At 41.6% G+C, this 20,431-nt stretch overlaps 1 protein-coding gene across 16 annotated transcripts in view; it reads right to left on the bottom strand.

The window, feature by feature from the left end:
* The window catches only part of CLIP1 (CAP-Gly domain containing linker protein 1), a 123,546-nt gene that overhangs the window by 57,229 nt on the left and 45,886 nt on the right, over window positions 1-20,431 (bottom strand). For 11 of the 16 annotated variants that reach the window (XR_013366470.1, XM_077875445.1, XM_077875452.1 and 8 more), the window contains 6 exons: window positions 10,400-10,524; window positions 9,190-9,412; window positions 4,681-4,878; window positions 3,974-4,077; window positions 2,115-2,175; window positions 812-844 (listed from right to left, as the gene is read on the bottom strand). Coding sequence is in view for 15 of the 16 variants with exons in the window: in XM_077875445.1 (XP_077731571.1) it covers window positions 812-844; window positions 2,115-2,175; window positions 3,974-4,077; window positions 4,681-4,878; window positions 9,190-9,412; window positions 10,400-10,524 (744 nt within the window). In the remaining variant the exon portion in view is untranslated. The remainder of the gene's footprint in view (window positions 1-811; window positions 845-2,114; window positions 2,176-3,973; window positions 4,078-4,680; window positions 4,879-9,189; window positions 9,413-10,399; window positions 10,525-20,431) is intronic. The other 5 variants (XM_077875450.1, XM_077875454.1, XM_077875459.1 and 2 more) reach the window with 2 other exon arrangements.

Genomic DNA, 20,431 nt, shown 5'->3' with positions numbered 1-20,431 from the left:
ATGTGGTAAAACAAAACCAGAAGTTTTGAGGTTTCTTTCAACTGGCATTACAGCTGGCAGTGTGCCAGGAGGAACCACGCTATGGAGGCTACTTAGGTGAGATTGGAGCTGGGTATTTGATCTTCATCAGATGGACAAGGGGAAGAAAAAATACCTACATGCCTGGTAGCACTGCTACTAGAAAAATCTCACTTCGATAATAATAAATTTAAAGCACATAGTGTCTTCACTGAAGAATGCTTGTCTCTAGTTTCACCAACTCAGGGAAAATACTGCGGCCCCAACACGCCATGCCTGTATTTCTGGTCACATGCACTAGTGGGCACTGGCCAGAAGGGGGCGCTCACAAAAAGGCAATGGCCCCCAACATGCCCTTCTACTCTCAAGGGAATGAAATTAGACCACTTGGGTAAACTTGCCCACAGAATTTCTCTAACTCCTTCATCTTGCATGTTTCCGTTAGCTATCATCTTTTTTGGAATGATTCCATTAAAATGAGAAGGCATTATGAATTAAGTGAAGGAGGCCAGGCCCCCAGACAAAATCCTTTTTCCTTCTTGTTGGCAAAATTCTCCAGAAGGCAAACATTTGCTTATGCATTCACTAAATGGATTTATACAGCTTAGTCATTAGATACAATTTTTTCAGGATACAAACATAATTGCTTTGAAAGCCACATGCACAGAAATATTAAGGTCAATGTCTCCGGTCAGATTATGGAGTTAGTATTTGAGTATAACAATAAGCATTTTAATCTGTCATCAATCTGTGTTAACAAGGGAAATCTCCACACAGTTAAGTGCCCTCTTACATTCTCAGGATCTTCAGAAATCTGGCTCTTTTGCTATTAGTAAAAAAATAAAAAAATTAAGCAACAACAAAAGGAGAGATTCCACTAAAGTTTTGATTATGTGATAGGGTTTCAAAATAACCCTAACTCTGATTAATTTCAAATGATTGTACCATACAGAGTACACTGGCCTAGTGCTGATGGGAAGAGTTCACTCACTCCTCCCCAGAACATCCTTGGCTGTGTCTCACATGAATCAGTTGATGATATGAAACTTCTAATGAGACTTTGGGGTGTTTTTAAATGGATGAAAACAACACGAAAGTCAACTAAAGGGATGTGACTATATATGAAATGAGCCAAGAAGGGAACTATTGAATTATGAATAATCCATTAAATTCTAGGCCTTATAAAACTAGAACTTGGAGAATGCCTTCCTTACTCTCTGTTGACTATGAAGACAATTTCCAAAGGGATCAGAGTTCCTATCTGGAAAGGCCTCTGAAATGGAAGCATGGTGTGGGCCGCCAACAGGCTCTAAACTGGTAACAGCAGCAAAAGTGTATATTCTGGGAACTGCACAGGAAAGTACAATTTTTCCTAAAATATTACAGATTAAAGTACCAAAAATCTGCAAAATTTGAATAATTTAATAATTTATATTTGTCATATATCTAGCAGTGGTTTAAAAAGCATCAAAATCATTTAAATCTGTCATCCACTTAAATTAGTATGAATAGTTGTTAAAAGATGAGAAATTGATGCTAAAGGAAATCTCCATGAATGTAAAATATGCCATAGAAGTAAAAGAAGCTGAAATACAAATGGCTCTTGTTTTTTCTTCAGATAATTACTTTTAAAAAAATCAATTACCAGAACATGTATTTATTCCTTCTACAAGATTATAAAAAATTTATCCAGCTCAACTGAAAAGCAAAGCCGAGATAAAGCAAAATAACTTTTTGGGAACAATTATGATGAAGTTAAAAATGCTCTTTACAAGGCCATTTCTGATCATCAGAGGAACATCTAGAGTCTCACTTGGACACACTGCCAGATTTATGACTTGATTAACTCCATTAAGGTTGTGAATTTTGAAGTGCAAGAAAAGAGTAGTAAAAACCTAACAGGGTCACTGGAGTCAGGACATGACAGTCCCAGGCCCATGGACAGGTTCTGGCACCTGAGCTGGAACCTCACCCACAGCCCAAGGCTGGCTGGGGCTCCATCCGTTCCCTCTGCTGCCTGTTCTGGCACAATGATCTTATCCAGATCTGTGAATGCTAGTACCCATGAAAGCTGTAGAGAGCTGGAGGGGTTTTACCTCAAGATCTCCTTTTGTGATGGATTCTTCCTCAACCCGGAACTGCAGGTCCTCCACCTTCCTATGAATAAAATCGAAACAGAGCATTTAAGCAACCAAGGAACACATGTGCCTTACCAAAAAAAGGATCCATAATCAATACTCTCGTGAATGTAACAGATGATGATGGAAGAAAAGAAAGAAATGCAATTTTAGGCATCTGGCTTATAAATCTAAGAACTCTATTCTACTTAGGAAGCTTCCAATGTTTAATCCAGGTACTGATTCCAGGAGGCATGAGGTGAGAGTTGAAAAAACCACCTGGTTTCCTTGGTCACAACCAGCAGAGTGAATCTAATCAAGATGGGACCAGCCTAAAGGGAAAAGGTCTATCACAGAAACAGGTTCTGAGATTTCAAGTCTGTAATTTCTACTTTCCAATTATAGAACATAGGGGAAAGTGGCACAGAAAACAAATCTCTTTATATCACCCCAGGTCAGATATTTTAGGGTGAGGTTAGCAGGCCACCCACACAGAAAGCCCAAGGATAATACTAGTACCTGTTCCAAGACTGGGAGAATAAAGTTATGAACAATTTGAGTAACTTTTTTTTTTTCACATTTTAAAAATCTCTGTTTTGGGTTTGGGTTTCAATCAATGAAATAAGATATCCTAAAGATTTACAAAATCCAGATAACCTCCAGATTGTAATCTTCACAAAATGGAGTGTAAGGAAGAAAAGGGGACAAAGTTCATAACTTGTCTGCAGAAACCAAAACTGTTGAACTCACTAGCATTTCTGGCAAAGTTAAGAAAATGTCTACTCTGTTGAATCAGAAATATAATCATAAATAATTTACAACCCTCTAGCTCACTGAAGGGTGAGCCTGAAACGGGAGGACATTTTTCTGGCCCAGCAGTCAGCAGACCAAGAGCTGGCTTAAGAACCAAAGCAAATGGTACTGTTACCTTGGCACTCAGAAGGTCCTACAAAGGCCTGTTACTATCTTTCATTTATTTGTAGCCATTTTTAAGATACGAAGAGAATATTCCAAGAACAGAATTTCCTATGTGTAGTGTTTCTCTTTCTAGTGAGAAAATAGTTTCCTTGGTAAAAGACTGTATTATATACCTCCACTATATCCCTTACCACAACAGCACCTTTGATTGTCCTGAACTCAGACCATACGGCTATGGAATTAAATCACTGCCACCAAGAAGGACAGAAGATGGCATTAAACGCAGTTGAGGACACATGTCCCATTACCCAGAAATGTCCCAATGGTTTCCATGCAGACACCTCTTTCAGAGATCGTATTGGTTCACAGCCTCAAGAAAAACCAAACTTGCTTCCTCTGTTTCACACAATTTAGCACTTGATTCCATCCTGACCTGGATAATGCTCTCTAACTGCTTCACTCAGAAGTTTTGTTTTCCTCATCATACTGAGTTTCTCAAGGACAGGGACCCTGTATCACTCACCAGACATAATACAGTTTTACTAGATACATGGAAGGTATTTCCCAAACATGAAGTAACTTGCACCCACAATGTCCTCTCACCAAAAACAGTTCCAGGTAGAAACAGGGTTTGAATTAATCTCATGACACTGAGGCCATTCTCACAAGGATGTTTGGCACATAGCAAGGGCTCAATAAATAGCTGTTAAACGAAGCAGGGTATGTCTAGATGATTCCAAACTTCTTAAGAAGACAGTCAAATCCATACAAACCCTCCTCAGGCAGTACGAAGACTTAATTTCCACTGAATACACAATCATTCCTTTGGTTCTAAGGGCTAGCACCTTAATGAGAAGTTTTCCTAAGATTGTTTAAAAAGAAAAGGTCACACTTGCACCAAGGGAACAATTTGAGATCACCTTTTCTCCTCTTCAAGTTGGTTGAGAAGCTCCACCTTCTCCCTGTCAGCAGCTTCCACCATTGTTCGCAGCTGGTCCATCTTGGCCTCCAATTCCAGGACATGCTGGGAAAGGCAAGGGTGTCAGTGAATGGCCTCTCTCTGACCCAGACACAGGCCCAGGGTTGCCTCCAGAGAGCTACAGCTAAGTAGCTACAGCTAAGACTCTATAACTTTTACAACTGAAATGCTTTCTACGATCTTTAATAGGTTACTTCTCAGCCGCAATCCTGGAAACTGGAGGATGAAAAACCACAGCACTACAACAACAGAGAGCAATGTTAAAACAACACTCATCTTTTTTGAAGCTGAAACGCTTACAAAGGATAATCTACAAAACAGGAGTTGCAGTCGTTGGTAAGGTCCTAGTAAACAAGCTCCCCTGACACAGGCCAAAAGACCTGGATGTAAAGACCGAAAGACTAAGGTAGACTCAAGAAGAACAAAACTTCATCTAACAATACAAAGTGGTACCCCAGGTCACAGCTTCAAACAAGCCCAGCAAAGACATTTCTACTCATTTTCAGCGCTCCCAAGACTAGCTCCCTGGCTCCAAGCACCAGGTTCGCCACTCAGCCTTCTCCCTCGAGTTAGAAAGCACCACCATCTCCACAAGGTCATCTTAGAACCCATCACCACCTCTGAAACAAGGTCAGCAGCAGACTTCACCTGGTCGTGTCCGTCCCGGGCCAGAGCTAGCTCCTGCTCTATTTCCCCCACGTGGCTTGTGGCCTTGGCCACCTCCGCCCTCTCTAGATCCCGTTCAGCCAGCAGCTGCTCAATGTGCTGCTGCTTCTCCTTCAGGGCCTCCTGGAGGGCAGTGGTGCCGGAGATCTTCCTGGCGTAACGGGAGGAGGTTTCAGTCAACTGCAAAGGAAAGTTAAAGAAGTGAAGGGCGATGATGCTTTCGGGGATGCAAGGAGGGCATGAGGCATGCACGGCAGGCATCTCCTCAGCAAAGCAAAAGTGCTGTCCCAGCTCCCAAGCTTGCCAATTATTAGGAAAAGCTTGTCATCAAGGAAACAGGACAGCATGGGCCTCCTGATTGTGGCTATCACAAATAACACATCAACATAAGAGGTCATGGGACAATCAGAAAGATGTTTGGAAGGAGAATAAGTGGCTCCAATCAAAGGTACCCTGAGCTCAGCTGACAGGGCCTTGTCAGAATCTAGAAAAATCCCAGAGAACCCAGTTAAGAAGTTTCTCTAAGCTCCATTTCTCCCCAAGGTTCATTAATAGTGATGTTCTTGTTATGATGTTTTGACCAGTCTTTTGCTCCTCAGACTTGAGGTGGAGACTTTCTTCCACTCTTAAAGCTTCTAACTACCAGTAAGTAACCAAGAGGTCACCCCTGGAGTCATAAACTTTCCTTTTATGGATTAAACAGCTGGATTTTGTCAGGATTTTCTTCATCTTTCTTTCAAAATGAAAGGCACAGATAAAAAAGAATGAAATCTTGCCATTTGCAATGATGTGGATGGAACTAGAGGGTATTATGCTGAGCAAAGTCAGCCAGAGAAAGACAAATACCAGATGATTTCACCCATATGTGGAATTTAAGAAACAAAACAAATAAGCAAAGGGAAAAAAGGGGAGAAAGACAAACCAAGAAACAGACTCTTAACTCTACAGAACAAACGGATGGTTACCAGAGGGAGGATGAGTGCAAACAGGTAATGGGGATGAAGAGGAGCACCTGTCCTGAGAGCACCGGGTGATGGAAGCACTGAATCACTAGATCATACACCTGGCACTAACATAACACTGTATGTTAGCTAATTGGAATTTAAATAAAAACTTTTAAACAAATGAAAGGCACAGGAGATCTCACCCAGGAATCCAGAACTTGAGGACCTGAATCCCAATCACCAGAGACATTTATGAAGAGGGAAATTCTATCCACCCTCAAAAGTGTGTTTTTGTGCGTGCAGGTACACACACACGTAAGAGAAAGGGAGACAGAGGACATGTGGAGAGAAGTAAAAAGGGAAAAACAACCAGTGGAGAAAGAGGAGGAGGGGAGGAGGGAAGAGAAGAGAGGGGAATTAAGAAATGGGGCAGAAAGGCAGTGGCGAGAAAGGTGGAGAAAGAAACCTGTCCAGGGTCCCCTGCTACTCTGCTGTTTCTCACACAGATTCCTCCACCCTGAGGCCCTCCTCTCATAGTAATGGGTAATGGGGACAAGCTGAACAGCATTCTTCCAAGCAAGACTCCAAGGGTTGGGAGGGAATTTAGGAAAGGCCTCATCCCTTGGCATGCATTTGTCCAAGGCCGTTGAGGTAGAGACCAGATCGTTGGATCTAGACTGAGTGGGCCCTGCCTTCATCTCCTGTAATCAGAGCCTCCTTTGCCACTTCAATGCCCTTCATCAGCCTGAGCCCTCCTCCAGGAGGCAGAGTGAAGATCTGCCCTCAATCAACTGTTAGGCAATCTGAGGGGCACCTGGAGGCTCAGCTGGTTGAGCTCCTGGTTTTGGCTCAGGTCATCATATCAAAACTGAGATGGGAGCCTCGCATTGGGCTCTGTGGGTTTTTTTTTTTTTTTTTGAAAGATTTTATTTATTTATTCATGAGAGACACAGAGAGAGAGAGAGAGGCAGAGACACAGGCAGAGGGAGAAGCAGGCTCCATGCAAGAAGCCCGACATGGGACTTGATCCCGGGTCTCCAGAATCACACCCCAAGCAGAAGGCGGTGCTAAACCGCTAAGCCACCAGGATTGCCTGGGCTCTGTGCTTAACGGGGAGTCTGCTTGAGATTCTCCCTCTCCCTTTGCCCCTCCCCCTGAAATGAATAAATAAATCTTTTAAAAAAATAGGCAACTTGACAACCATAAGAGTACAGGAATGCAATCAAACCCAAATTGTCCTTTGCTGTTTCTATTTAGTAAAATTTCTTAAACATATGGGAGGAAGGATACTCTTTTAATCATTTTTATGGTTAAAATTATACTTTCTCGTATTAACATTTCTTCCTGAATGTACTAAATCTGAGGTTCCCTGCACAGAGATGCCCTAGGGCCCTACAGCACAATCACTGGGCACTGTGGAATATTTTCAAATTTCCAGGGAAACACAGCAACACTTGTTAGACACCATACAAACTACCAGCTTGAGGCAACTGTACTATATTCCTTTCAGTAACATGTCTTCCCAAAGCTAGGTTTTGGCTGCTGCTGTGACAAAAAGCCAGTACTGTAGAAAAAGAAATCAATGTGTCACAGGAAATGAGGGTGAATGAGGGTGGCACTGTTCAGTAAGATTCCATGGTCTGATAAGGATGTGCAGTCCCCAACAGGAGCATACAACCTAATAGTGTGGTTATTTAAGATTGAATTAAAAACATTTTTTTTCTCAATTAATGTATATCATTCTTTTTGGACAGCTACTAAACTGTTAGAGCATAAATATTAAGTTGCTTGGACCCAGTTGCTTAATAAATAGAACTCCTAGCTATTTCTTTTGGCCTAGGGGCACTATGACAAAATAACAGGCACTTAGGTGGTAGGAGATCAGAAGAGTTTGGGCACCTCTGTGCTCAATTCTCCCAGAGGACCATTCTGCATTAAAGAATCATTAGAAGAAAAAAAAAAAAAAGAATCATTAGACATTTTCATATACATGCATGGGATTATGCTGTGGAGATATATTTCTAGAAGTCATACCCTCTGTGTTTTTGGCTTATTGTTTTATGGTGATTTTTGGTTTAGAAACTATAGCCACTCTCTATAAAAACAAGGTGTATCTCCAAAATAAACTGTATCTACAAAAACAAGCTGTTTTACAAGGTAAGAAGACTCCTTTCTCTTTCATCACTTTTCTTCACTGAGGTGAGCTAAAATGAATTAGAACTGGTCTGAAAAGAGGAGAGAGAGGAGGGAGTGGGGAGTGCTTCATTCTCTTCCAAAGAGATAGACACTTAAAACTACAACATAATAAAAGTTACTCAAGAAAGAATTCGTAATCCAGAGAAGACACTTCTATGTACTTGCTCCTGGATTAGCAAGGTAGACTAGATGTCCATATGAATTTGCTAAATGAGGCTTTGTCCAAAGAGGGGTGGCTTCACTTCTGTCATTGTTCTTGTCAAGCTTTTATTGTCAAAGTCCATTTGTAATTTTTCTGCTGAAGATTTAGACTTTCTTTTCATATGCAAAATGAAAAAGTCCAAATAGGTATTTAGTTTACCAGAACTTAAGAGAAAGTCCAGTTGGTTGGCACAGAAGCACTCCTCCCCCTCACCCCACACTTGAAGGAAAGATTCCTCCCCTTTCTCTTCCCAGAGGACCTGAGGACCACGGAAGGGATGGCAAATGAGACCAGGGGCCAGCAGCCTTACTCCAGATCACACCATGTAATATTCTCCCTCCTGTCTGTAGTTTACTTGTAATGCAGTGATCTAGTGCAGAGCAGCCTTACAAATCTAAACAGTATTTGCCTCACTTCAAGTAAATAAAATTACTGGCAGGAGATGAGCCAAGAAGTTATTGTTTTGACCCTAATAAAACACCACATTAACAAACAGAATGAGCCACCACTACCTATTTTAATTCTGATGATTCTATTTTTACTGATCTAAATGGGAAAAAGCAGGAGAAAGGAAGTGGAAGGGAGAGGAGATAGAGAGAGAAACAAGACATGGCTTTTCCTAGCATCGTTTCAAGTTCCACTAGTTCCCCTCTGTGTCCTCTGGCCCAAGTCAGGAACACTTCACACACTGAGGGTTTTCCATGGGTTAGACTCTACTAACATATTACCGAAATTCTAAGAACATGCCTTTTCTCAAAATACTTTAGTCCTTCAAATTGTTTGAAGTCAGAGAGACCTAGGTCATTGAGGAAAAGGACCCCTCCAAATTTCCTGTCATTCTTGTGCCCCAAATAATTTCAGAGAAAAGAAATCATCCCATATGTTAGACTCCCAGTAGTCACTACAGACTCAGCAAGAACTGGTATATCTTAGGGCCCTAAGAAGCTGAAATGGTGTTCAAAACTATTTCCAAACTTGTCTTCTTGCTAAAGGCTTTGTTTTATGAAACCTAGAATGGGCCTCTGCAAGCTACAGCTAACATTTAGTATGAGGCAAGTTAATAGCTCCAAAAGCAAAGCAGGTCCAACAGCAGCAGGTGTCTATGGTGTCTGGAAGGTAGAGGCATGCGGTGAGAAGAGGGAGGCTTACTAATCCTGTCCGGCTGGGCTTGCTGCTCACGGAGGAGGCCACTGAGCTCATGGAGCTGAGAGACGAGGCGGAAGGGCTGCGCTTCAGGCTGGCGGGCGTGGTCGCCATCACCCGCCTCACGGCAGCAGCCTTGGCTTTAGCTGGCGTAGTGGAAGGGAAGCCAATCTTGGTCACTTTGTGCACAGGAGCAAACAAGCCATATTTGGGTTGGCACTGAAAATACCTGTAGAAAATAACAATAAAAGCAGTGACAAAAACCTTAAATACAAGAAATAAGAACTATAAGCAAAGGCATCATTTTTTGGTTATAATTCATGACTGGTTTGCTGTGAATTCTATCAGTAAGCCAGGGCAATCAACCAGCATGCAGCATTCACATGTATGGGGGCTGATAACCCCAATAATGTTTTAGAAAACACACTAATGAATTACTTTATGATACACAGAGACAAAATTACTCATCTATTGCTAAAGTGCTCCTAAGGTACAAAGGGAATAAATATTTCTACTGACATACAGTAGAAGGGTTCAGACTGTGATGTGTCAATGTTGGTTCAAAGGTCGTAACACACAGCCACCCGGATGCAGGATGCGGATAATGGGGCTAGTCGGGGCAAGGCATATACAGCAATTCTCTGTATCCTCCTCTCAATTTTGCTATGAAACTATAATTTCTCTTTTAAAAAAGTCTTAAAAATAGGGATTCCTCGGTGGGTCAGAGGTTTAGTGCCTGCCTTTGGCCTAGGGCGTGATCCTGGAGTCCCAGGATCAAGTTCCACATCAGGCTCCCTGCATGGACCCTGCTTCTCCCTCTGCCAGTGTCTCTGCCTCTGTGTGTGTGTGTCTCTATGAATAAATAAATAAAATCTTAAAAAAAAAAAAAAGAACAGCTCTAATTCTAGTGGGGAAAAAAATCATAGGAGTCTTAGGAAACAGAAATGTAGCTCTTGGGGTACATGGGTGGCTTAGTGAGTTAAGTGTGGACTCCTAGTTTCTCCTCAGGTCCTGATAGCAGGGTCATGGGATTGAGCCCCGCCTCGGGCTTTGCACTCACTGAGGAGTCTGCTTAAGACTTTCTCTCCCTCTGCCCCTCTACCCTGCCCCCCTCTCAAACAAATATATATATATATTTTTTAATGCAGCTCTTGGTGAAATCTGTTTGAGCACCTTTACATGCAAGAGGGAGATAAGATTCCAACTCCAAACAAACCTGGTTCCAGCAACTGCCCCATCGTTCTTCCCAAGAGGCTCATCCAACTCCACACCACACCATTCCCCTTTGGCAAAGTCTGTCTCCCCAAGAAACCGGACTACACCAGCCTTGGTGCCACCAACCTGGAAAAAAAAAAAAAAAGCATATGTAAAAATATAAGGAGATGGACATAATTCCATAGCTTAATCCTTTGTAGTTGCAATGAATAATTAAGTAGAAGACTTCACATTTCCCCCAACAGCTTCTCTTTACCTTCTCTTCAGCATTTAAAGAGTTTTCTCCAAAGATTGGTGAAGTTTACTGGGATGACTTACATTAAGAGTGATATGTCCCAGTAACAAAACAGCCTATGTAATATTGAGTCATTGTGCTGTCCACCAAATTAATTAGTCCCTTCCTTAGAAAACATTTTATTACTCCAGAGGACTTCTCCTGCTTCAAAATAAGTATTCGCGGCAGCCCCAGTGGCGCAGCAGTTTGGTGCTGCCTGCAGCCCAGGGTGTGATCCTGGAGACCTGGGATCGAGTCCCACATCAGGCTCCTTGCATGGAGCCTGCTTCTGTCTCTCCCTGTGTCTCTGCCTGTGTCTCTGTGTGTCTTTCATGAATAAATAAATAAAATCTTTAAAAAAAATAAGTATTCGCTACAAAAATAAAACCCATATATTCCTTGAAGGAAAACAAAATCCATCCATATTCCGCACACTGTACCACTGCTCTGTTTCCTCATCCATCCTTTATGTCTTCATCCATGGGAAGTGACAACACACACACATTAAGGACGTATCCATGTTTGGTTTTGGCCTAAGTGTACGTGGCATGAAAACATAAATTCTCTAAGATAATTTCACTTTACTGATATTTTCCATTGTGAGGCTGTTTCCTCATGACTGTTAAGATTATTCTTCATATTTTATTTCACATGAATCTTCAAAGCTGTCTTTTTTAATGTGTAACTCTTCGTCCCCTCCGTTTGATGTACTATGCAAACATTACTTCCAAAATTACCCACCGCATCTATGTATTATTCCTTCTTTTGCCATTACTTTCTACTTCAAATACTCATTTTTCCAGAATCCCCTGGGCCCCCAAGAACACAGTGATGAGTGAGTCCTTCTACAGGTTTGAAAATTCAATATTTGCACTACTGCCACGGCATTATTTGCCACAATTACTGCCACTTTGCAATCTGTGTCGTATCTGCTAGAGCTGGCTTCCCTTAAGACTCTTTACTTTTTCTTTTCTTCCTTTTTTTCTAAACTTCCTTTTTCTTAATTGCTTCTTTAGAAATTGCCCCCCCCCCATAATGAAGAGGAGTCACTGCAAGAACTTAAGAACGTTATAACCAAAAAAGAAACGTTTTGTCTGTGTTCTCAACACCCTGAGATAGCCCCTGTTTTCTGGTTCACTCTCCCTGACACGCTCCAGAGGTGGGCTAGGATTCCATGGCAGAGATGTACCACAATACAGGCACTTTCCTCACTTTTCCTTTGGGATGTTCACCTTTTTATTACTGATTAAAAAACAAAAACAAACAAACAAACAAAAAAACCCTCTTTATACATAATGAACTTAAATTAATTCCTGAATAGCCAATAATGCATTCTCATGGTTCCAAAATTTTAAATATAAATATGCATCAAGGGGTGCCTGGCTAGAACAGTCAGTTAAGTGTCTGACTCTTGGTTTGGGCTCAGGTCATGATCTCAAGGTTTGGAGACGAAGCCCTGTGGCTGGCTCGGGCTCAGACTAGAGTCTGCTTAAAAGACTCCCTCTCCCTCTACTCCTTCCACCCCCTCACTCCTATCTCCACCACCTCCCCTGTGTGCACACAGCACTCCCCCTCACTAAAATAAATAAATATTTTAAAATAAATAAGTAGGGCAGCCCCGGTGGCTTAGTGGTTTAGCGCCGCCTTCAGTCCAGGCCATGATCCTGGAGACCTGGGATCGAGTCCCATGTTGGGCTCCCTGCATGGAGCCTGCTTCTCCCTCTGCCTGTCTATCTGTCTGTCTCTCTCTCTAATAAATAAATAAAATCTTTTAAAAAAATAAAAATCAAATAAATGTCAAGGAAAGCATCTCCTTACTGAACTCTTGTCCTAACCTACCCCACTCCCACCATGCAGGAAAGCACTGTTACTGATTTGGCCATGCATCCTTCCTCCCAGCATTTCTACATGCAGATGAAAGCAAACATTAATGTTTGTTCTTATTCCTCTCTTTTATTTTTACACAAAAGCTGGTGTTTTATATGCACTGTATTATACCTTGCAGAACACAGAGAACTTCCTTCTTTGTATTTGCAACTGCTGTTAATCTACCATATGGATGCATTCGTTTATCTAATCAGTTCCTACTAACAGATACTTAAGTAGGTTTATTTATTTAACCCATTTAAAAATCATTTTGGCTAATTCTGAGACCAGCGGGACTGTGTTAACTGTAGATTACCTAGGGAAGGTGATTTATTTTACTGATGTTAAACAGGAACCAGCTTGTAGATTTTTCCCTTTTGTGTTTGAGGTTCTCTATTTTCTCGAATTCACATTTTATCCTTACTATTTCCTTTTTTCCTGCTTCCTTTTGGTTTATTGTTTTTTCCTTCCTAGTTTCTTTTTGAAAAATTTTAAAAAATTTTTATGTAAGTAAGATCTAGGCCCAACTTGGGGCCTGAACCCACGACATTGAGATCAAGAGTCGCATGTCCAGCAACTAAGCCAGGGTCCCTCCTTCTTAGTTTCTTAAGACCAATGCTAAGTTTATTTTTTGTCTTGCTTTTTAATACTAAAGGCATTTGTTTCTAAATCTTGTATGACTATAGCCCTCTATGAATTTGGGATGACACACTTCTTTTTTCCAGTTTTAACCCTTTGTTGAAGATGGAATAACGTTAAAGCCTCAAGCCAATGCTTCCTCTGAAAGGGAAACTTATGCAACTGATTTAAGGAACGAGGGAAGATGGTTTAAGGTATTGCTGGCAGGAAGGCCATGTAAGGGTGACAGAGGACAGGCAGCGCCAGGACATTACAGGAGCGCTCTAGTGTCATGGCAGGTGTCACTGAGGCAAGACAGAACAGGAGGAAACCCTATGGCAAGAGCCTTGTGTCCAGCACCTCGACCTTCAATGTCTAGCACAGCAGACAGTTAACGAACGTTCACCAGATAAATGAAAGGTGATTTTCTCCACTGGCACTTACACAGAAAAGGCCACTTTCCCACATAAACTGACTAAAGGAAAAAGATCTCTCATAGCTGAGGTTGAATCTGATGTCTCAGAAGTGAGTAGAGGAAGTGATATGCTGAGATAGAGCGTAGCTTCTAAAGTTGAACAAACTCAAATTCTATTAATGAGTCAGGTTGCTTAATTTCTAAAGCTCATTTTCCTCATAGGTAAAATGGTGATAATTTTGGGACTGCTGGGAGGATGAAGTAAAATAATCCACATAAAATTGCTTAGAGCAGTGTGTGACTGTGTAAGAGTCTGATATATGCTAGCAGCTAGTTTGCCCACACTAACGGGAATCCTAGTTCTAGATCTGGCACATTTGACTGTTTAATAACTCATACTGGTGTTCAAGGAATCTATAATAGTCCCCTATATAAGCTCGCTTCAGTTTTCTCCACCCTCCCACACCACACCACTCGGAACTGCTGGCTACCCAACATTATATAAACAGAACACAAGTCATTAAAGATAATGTGATCTCATCAGATTAATCTGTTGAATTCTTTGGGGCGCGTGGGCGGGGGGGGGTCGGTGAGTCTAAGTTACTGTTATGGCAATTGTTTTCCTAAGAGGTGTCTAACAGGCTGTGGTCAGTAAATAATTTGTCCAATCAAACCACAGGCTTCATTCAGAAGCTTTATTTTTAAAAAAACCACAAAATAGCATATAGCAGGCATGGATACATTGGGATTTCCAACAACTACCCTGCTGGACTGTCATGGAAGATTCGCCCAGAACACAGCTTATTTCAATGTGATGACAGAAGCCCACTACAAATATAATCACCCTGAGGCCATAGGATCCTCAAACTGAGATTTCCAGAATTCTTTCAAAAGAGAGAAGCTGGAATAAAAATCCCCGGATTCTAGGACACTACGGAAAGATTCACCTAGGATCTATGAGTGAGAGACAGAGGATCTATGAGTGTCAAGAATGTGGAAGATCCTTCAGGCAAAATTCAGTCTTAACCTCATGTGAGAGAATACATACTGGTCAAAGGTCCTTTGAATGTATCTACTGTGGAACAGCTTCAGGGCCAAAGGCAATCTAGTTAAACATCAGTGAATACAAGCAGTAGAGAAGCCCCATCAGTGCAAGGGGTGTAGGAAAAACTTTTAGTCAACAGGGTAGTTTGGCCATTCAGGAAAAACTCCACACTAGGCAGAAACCCTAGGAGTGTGTTATCTGTCAGAGAAGCTTCAGGAATCAAAGTAACCTGGCTGTTAATAGAAAAGTTCACAGTGGTGAAAAGCCCTATAGATGTGATCAGTGTAGAAAAGCCTTTAATCAGAAGGAGGTTTCATTGATCACATCAGAGTCTGTACAGGCCTGAAACCCTAAGCTTGCACAAAGTGCAGGAAGTTTCCACACCAGGGGGAATTGTATCCCACCTGGAAAAACCCACACAGAAGAGACACCCTATCTGTGTGGCCAGTGTGGGAAAAGCTTACTCAGAGAGGGAAGTCTGTGTAGCAGTGAAGCTAATCTCAAAGACTCACCTTCTGACCACTCTCTCTTATTAAGATTTTATTTATTTGAGAGACAGAGCATGAGCAGCTGGGAGAAGGCAGAAGGAGAAGCAGACTCCCTGCTGACAGGACCCTGAAATCATAACCTGAGCCGAAGGCATATGCTTAACCAACTGAGCCACCCAGGTACCCCCTGACCACTCACTTCAAAGGAAGTTCTCTTTATGAATTAAAAGTACAAAATCCTGGGGCACCTGAGTGGCTCAGTCGGTCGAGTATCCACCTTCAGCTCGGGTCATGATCCTGGGGTCAAGCTTTGTGTCAGGCTCACTGCTCAAGGGGGAGCCTACTCCTCCCTCTCCTGCTGCTCCCCCTGCTTGTGCTCTCTCACAAATAAAGTCTTAAAAAAAAGAAAATGTCTTGTTTACTATAAAAAAATAAAAATTTAAGAATTTAAAAAACATCAACAGCAGACAAGCAACTATTTCTCTAAAGGCAGGTAATAAAATATGCATTTACCCTGAAGAAAAAATATCAAGCCACAAAATTTATTTGAAATGGATGATTACCGGTTCCTAGGATGGGTGTTTTTTTGTTTTTGTTTTTTTAAGATTTTATTTATGCATGAGAGACAGAGGCAGAGACATAGGCAGAGGGTGAAGCAAGGCTCCATGCAAGGAGCCCAACGTGGGACTCGATTCCAGATCCCAGGATCACACCCTGAGCCAAAGGCGGATGCTCAACCACTGAGCCACCCAGGTGTCCCGGATGGGTGGTTTTTTATACTTTTTCTCCCACTAAACTCCGAACACTTGACTCATATGACAGTCAATATGCTTTCCCTCTTCCTGTAAAATATCATTGGTAGTTGCTCAAAATATCAACAGAGACAGGAAGTCACATTAAGTCCTAAAACCACTTGAATGCTTTTCTACTTAATCATTCTACAGATTTTTTTCTAAGCATTTAAACACAATTGTATAAGGTTAGTTTTACTTTTCAAATGTTCCAGAGATCCACAGTATTTTAGTATGTGCAGTTACATTAGATATAAGCCACAATTTTCAAATCTATGTTTTAGGTACAGATAGCAAGCTTCTTTTTTAAGAATCTTATTCTTATTTATTCATGAGAGACACAGAGAGAAAGAAAGGCAGAGACACAGGCAGAGGGAGAAGCAGGCTCCATGCAGGGAGTCTGACGTGGGACTCGATCCCAGGTCTCCAGGATCACACCCCGGGCCGAAGACAGGCGCTAAACCGCTGAGCCACCCAGGGATCCCAGATAGCAAGATTCTTAGGGAAAAAAAATTCAACATAAAAACAAAAAACTAGATCCATGGCAAATACAACTACCATTTACTATCTTTAATCTCAGGATATGAGCATATTAACTCCTAAAGTATGGTCAATCTAAGTCAAAATTAGAAGTTATTACTGGAGACAAAATTAATTTAAAAACTCAAAGGAAAACAAAGCCAGTTTTCATACTTTAGAAAATCTCAGATTTTTAAGTTCTCATTCATTCATTCAATATATATTTCTTGAGTACTTGGGTCATTGGGCTACAAATATAAACAGAATAGTGTTGGCCACTGGTAGAGAAAGTGGGACAAGTAATTCTAGTGAAGAATAGTAAATACTTTTAAGAGGTTTCTACAAAACATGGTGGGAACAGACAAATGCCCTTCTTGCAAACTCCTGTACAAATAAGAACACTGATAAATTCTGCTAGCTAAAAAGCGGGACTACAAACAGGAAAGAGGAAACCCTTAATGCTCTCTGTTTATGATCAATCCCAAACAAGCCATGAATCTCACTGTGCCTTGGTTTACACAAGTATCAAATGTCCAATGAGTGCTAATGAGGGACTGTTTCACAAGAATATTGTGAGCAACAGAACTTTGTCAGGTGGTCTCTTATTTTGCCATATTCTAAGTTAAACAGCTTTTTATTTTTTTTTTTGTTTTTTTTAGATTTTATTTATTTATTCACGATAGAGAGAGAAAGAGAGAGAGAGAGAGAGGCAGAGACACAGGCAGAGGGAGAAGCAGGCTCCATGCAGGGAGCCCGACACAGGACTCGATCCCGGGTCTCCAGGATCACGCCCTGGGCCAAAGGCGCCAAACCACTGCACCACCCAGGGGTCCCCTAAACAGCTTTTTTTTCCCCCCCTAAACAGCTTTTTAAAAATATTTATTTATTTATTTATTTGAGAGAGTGAAAGCATGAGTAGGGGGGAGGAGCCAGAGCGGGGAGAGAGAGAGAGACTCTCAAGCAAATTCCCTGCTGAGCATGGAGCCCGATGCAGGGCTCAATCCCAGGACCCTGAGCTGAAACCAAGACTCAGCTGCTTAATTGACCGAGCCACCCAGGCACCCTAAGCATTGTATTTATAAAAAGGTAAATGTGGCTATCTGGTATTTACCAAGTACAAATTTAGCCCTGACTTAAAACTTAATCAGCTGTAAAATGAAGGTGCCAGCACAGGTATTTTTTATTAACTCAACTAGAGAGCCAACCCCATTTGGGCACTTCTTCCAGGCAAGTCTCCCACAGACAATGGTAAAACCTTCCTGCCCTTTTACACATGGGTCCTAACTACACCTCTTGTCATACTTGACTATTTTACTCCTTCCCTCCCTTCAGTATAGCTGTGACAGCTATACTGAAAACCGTCTCATTCTTTAACAATCTTTAGGGGTACCTACTATGTGTCAGGCACTATCCTAAGTGGATTGTGAATGACATACAGTCTCTCTAGATTTCCATGGAGCCTAAATTCTGGTCAGGGGAGAATGGACAATGAACATGGAAGTAACTGAAAAGAATGTTTTAAGTAGTATAGAGCTCTAGGAAACAAAACAAAATAGGGTGATGGGACAGTGCCTTTGGAGGGTCTTTTTTCCAGTTGGGGTGGCAGGGAAAGGATTCCTGAGGAGGTGACCTTTGAATCAAGGCTCGAATGACTACAAGGCACCAATCATGCAAAGACCTAGGAGCAGTATGTTCCAAGTAGAAGAACCAAGAAATCTCAAGGTGCAGATGAGTCTGGGGTTTAGGAAACCGCAAGGAAGCCAGTGTAGCTGAGTGGAGTGAGGCAGGAGGACATGTAGAGAGAGAGGGGTTCAGAGAGTGGGCAGGGTCCAGATCATGTGGGCCCTGCGGGTCCCAGGAAGGAATTCAGATTTTTATTTGAATGTAATGGGAAGCCCTAATAGATAGCAGTGTTTGGTTCTGGTCACTGCCAAACCTACAGCACTAAGAAAAGGCCTGGAACAGGGTAGACACTCAGCATACTTCCTGAACGGACTGGAGGGTGTTAAATACAGCTGTTACAAGTTCTCTAGGCTAAAGAAGTGTAGTTTTTTTACTCCCTTTATGTCGTCATTTTGAGTTTCCCAATCTATGACAGTAAACCCCCTTAGAAAATTAACAGGACAAGGGACACCTGGTGGCTCAGCAGTTGAGTATCTGCCTTTGGTTCAGGGTGTGATCCTGGAGTTCCAGGATGGAGTCCCACATCGGGCTCCCTGCATAGACCCTGCTTCTCCCTCTCCCTGTGTCTCTGCCTCTCTCTCTCTGTCTCTCATGAATAAATAAAATCTTTAAAAAAAAAATTAACAGGACAAATGCAGATGATGTAGAACAGATGCTCTCTCAAAAACTCTAATAACTCTCCTGAGAACAAACAGGTAAAGAAAAGATAACATAATCATGAAGACAATGTTAAAAGAAGAAAAAGTTATGCTTCATTTGCATGTTAACTCTTGAAATTCATCTTCCCTTCCCAGGAAGAAAAAAAAAGGAGGGTGGGGATGGACAGTTAATCTGTTATATCAGAGCAAGGGCACAGAACTAGTGAATTTTTCACACAAGCTCGTAAGTACCAAAATCAGGACATTCGGAACTAGGAGCATGATTTCCTTTAATGAAAACTTAAGTTAATGAATAGTGAATAGATAAATAAAATATGGTATACCCCTCAAGCGGAATATTTTAGCCAATAATAGCAATGAACTACAACATGAGGAGCCTTAAAACATGTTATGTGGAAGAGGCCAGACACAAAAACACTATATAACATAATGGCACTTACACAAAATGTCCAGGAAAGGTGTAAGACAGAAGGCAGATCAGTGATTGCCTGGGGCCGGAGGTGGCAGTGGGAAATGACTTGCCAGCGGCAACAGAAATATTCTAAAATTGGACTGTAGTGACTGCATAACTCTATCCATTTATTAAAAATCACGGGGAACCTGGGTGGCTCAAGGTCCTGGGATCAAGCCCAGCTTCAGGCTCCCTGCTCTGTGGAGAGCTGGCCTCTCCCTCTCCCCCTCCCCAGCTCTCACTCTCTCAAATAAATAAAATCTTTTTAAAAAATCACTGAATTGTATGCTTACAATGGATGCATATATTTTACCTCCATAAAGCAGTCTAAAAACAAAATAGAGGGGATCCCTGGGTGGCTCAGTGGTTTAGCGCCTGGCTTCGGCCCAGTGCGTAATCCTGGAGATCAGTCCCACATGGGGCTCCCTGCATGGAGCCTGCTTCTCCCTCTGCCTGTGTCTCTGCCTCTCTCTCTCTCTCATGAAGAAGAGAAAAAAAATTAAAAAATTGAAATTAAAAAAATTTAAAAAAAAAAAGTAGATACCAGCTATCCTTTATACCCACCTAAAAGACAAGTTCAGTTCAAAAGATGGTAATGATAATGGATGTATGTACAGCAGCAAAATGGGATTCCCTTAAGGAGCCAGCAACACAGAAAACTGAAATGCTGAGTGTCACATAGCATCTATTTACTTTTTAAAATAAAAGACATACAAAAATGTATAAAGATGCTAGTATCCCCAACCACCAGATTAACTGTAAATATTTCACTGTATCATTCACAGTATTTCTAGGATACTACCACAGGAAAAGAGCACACAGCTAACTGTGTGTGCATATTAAACAGATGTCCCCTGAAAAGGGTTACCTAGAAGCTAAAAGTTGTCAAACAAATCCACTGCCAACCTGAGAAGCTGCAAAGAGGATTTCTACATTTTTCCATCCCCATAAACCCTGATTCAAAACATTCTTTAAAAAAAGAATGTCTTTGCCCAAACTCCTGGGCCCTTAGATGGGCTCTAAGATATTTTGGTAATTCTGCTTAAAGATTTCATGAAAGCAATACCAAGAGTTAGAAGACGTGATCTAGTAACAGGCTTTTCAACATTAGACTTGGTAGTCAATCTTTAATCTCTCTGAATCCCACAGTAGGACAGGGTGACCTGCGTCCTCGACCAGAAAATTCCTGAGCCCCAGGAGCCTGCATAAAGTTCTCAAGGCTGG

Source organism: Canis aureus, chromosome 27 (assembly GCF_053574225.1).
Source record: "Canis aureus isolate CA01 chromosome 27, VMU_Caureus_v.1.0, whole genome shotgun sequence".
NCBI lineage: Eukaryota > Metazoa > Chordata > Mammalia > Carnivora > Canidae > Canis > Canis aureus.
This window is presented reverse-complemented; position numbering and strand designations above follow the sequence as displayed.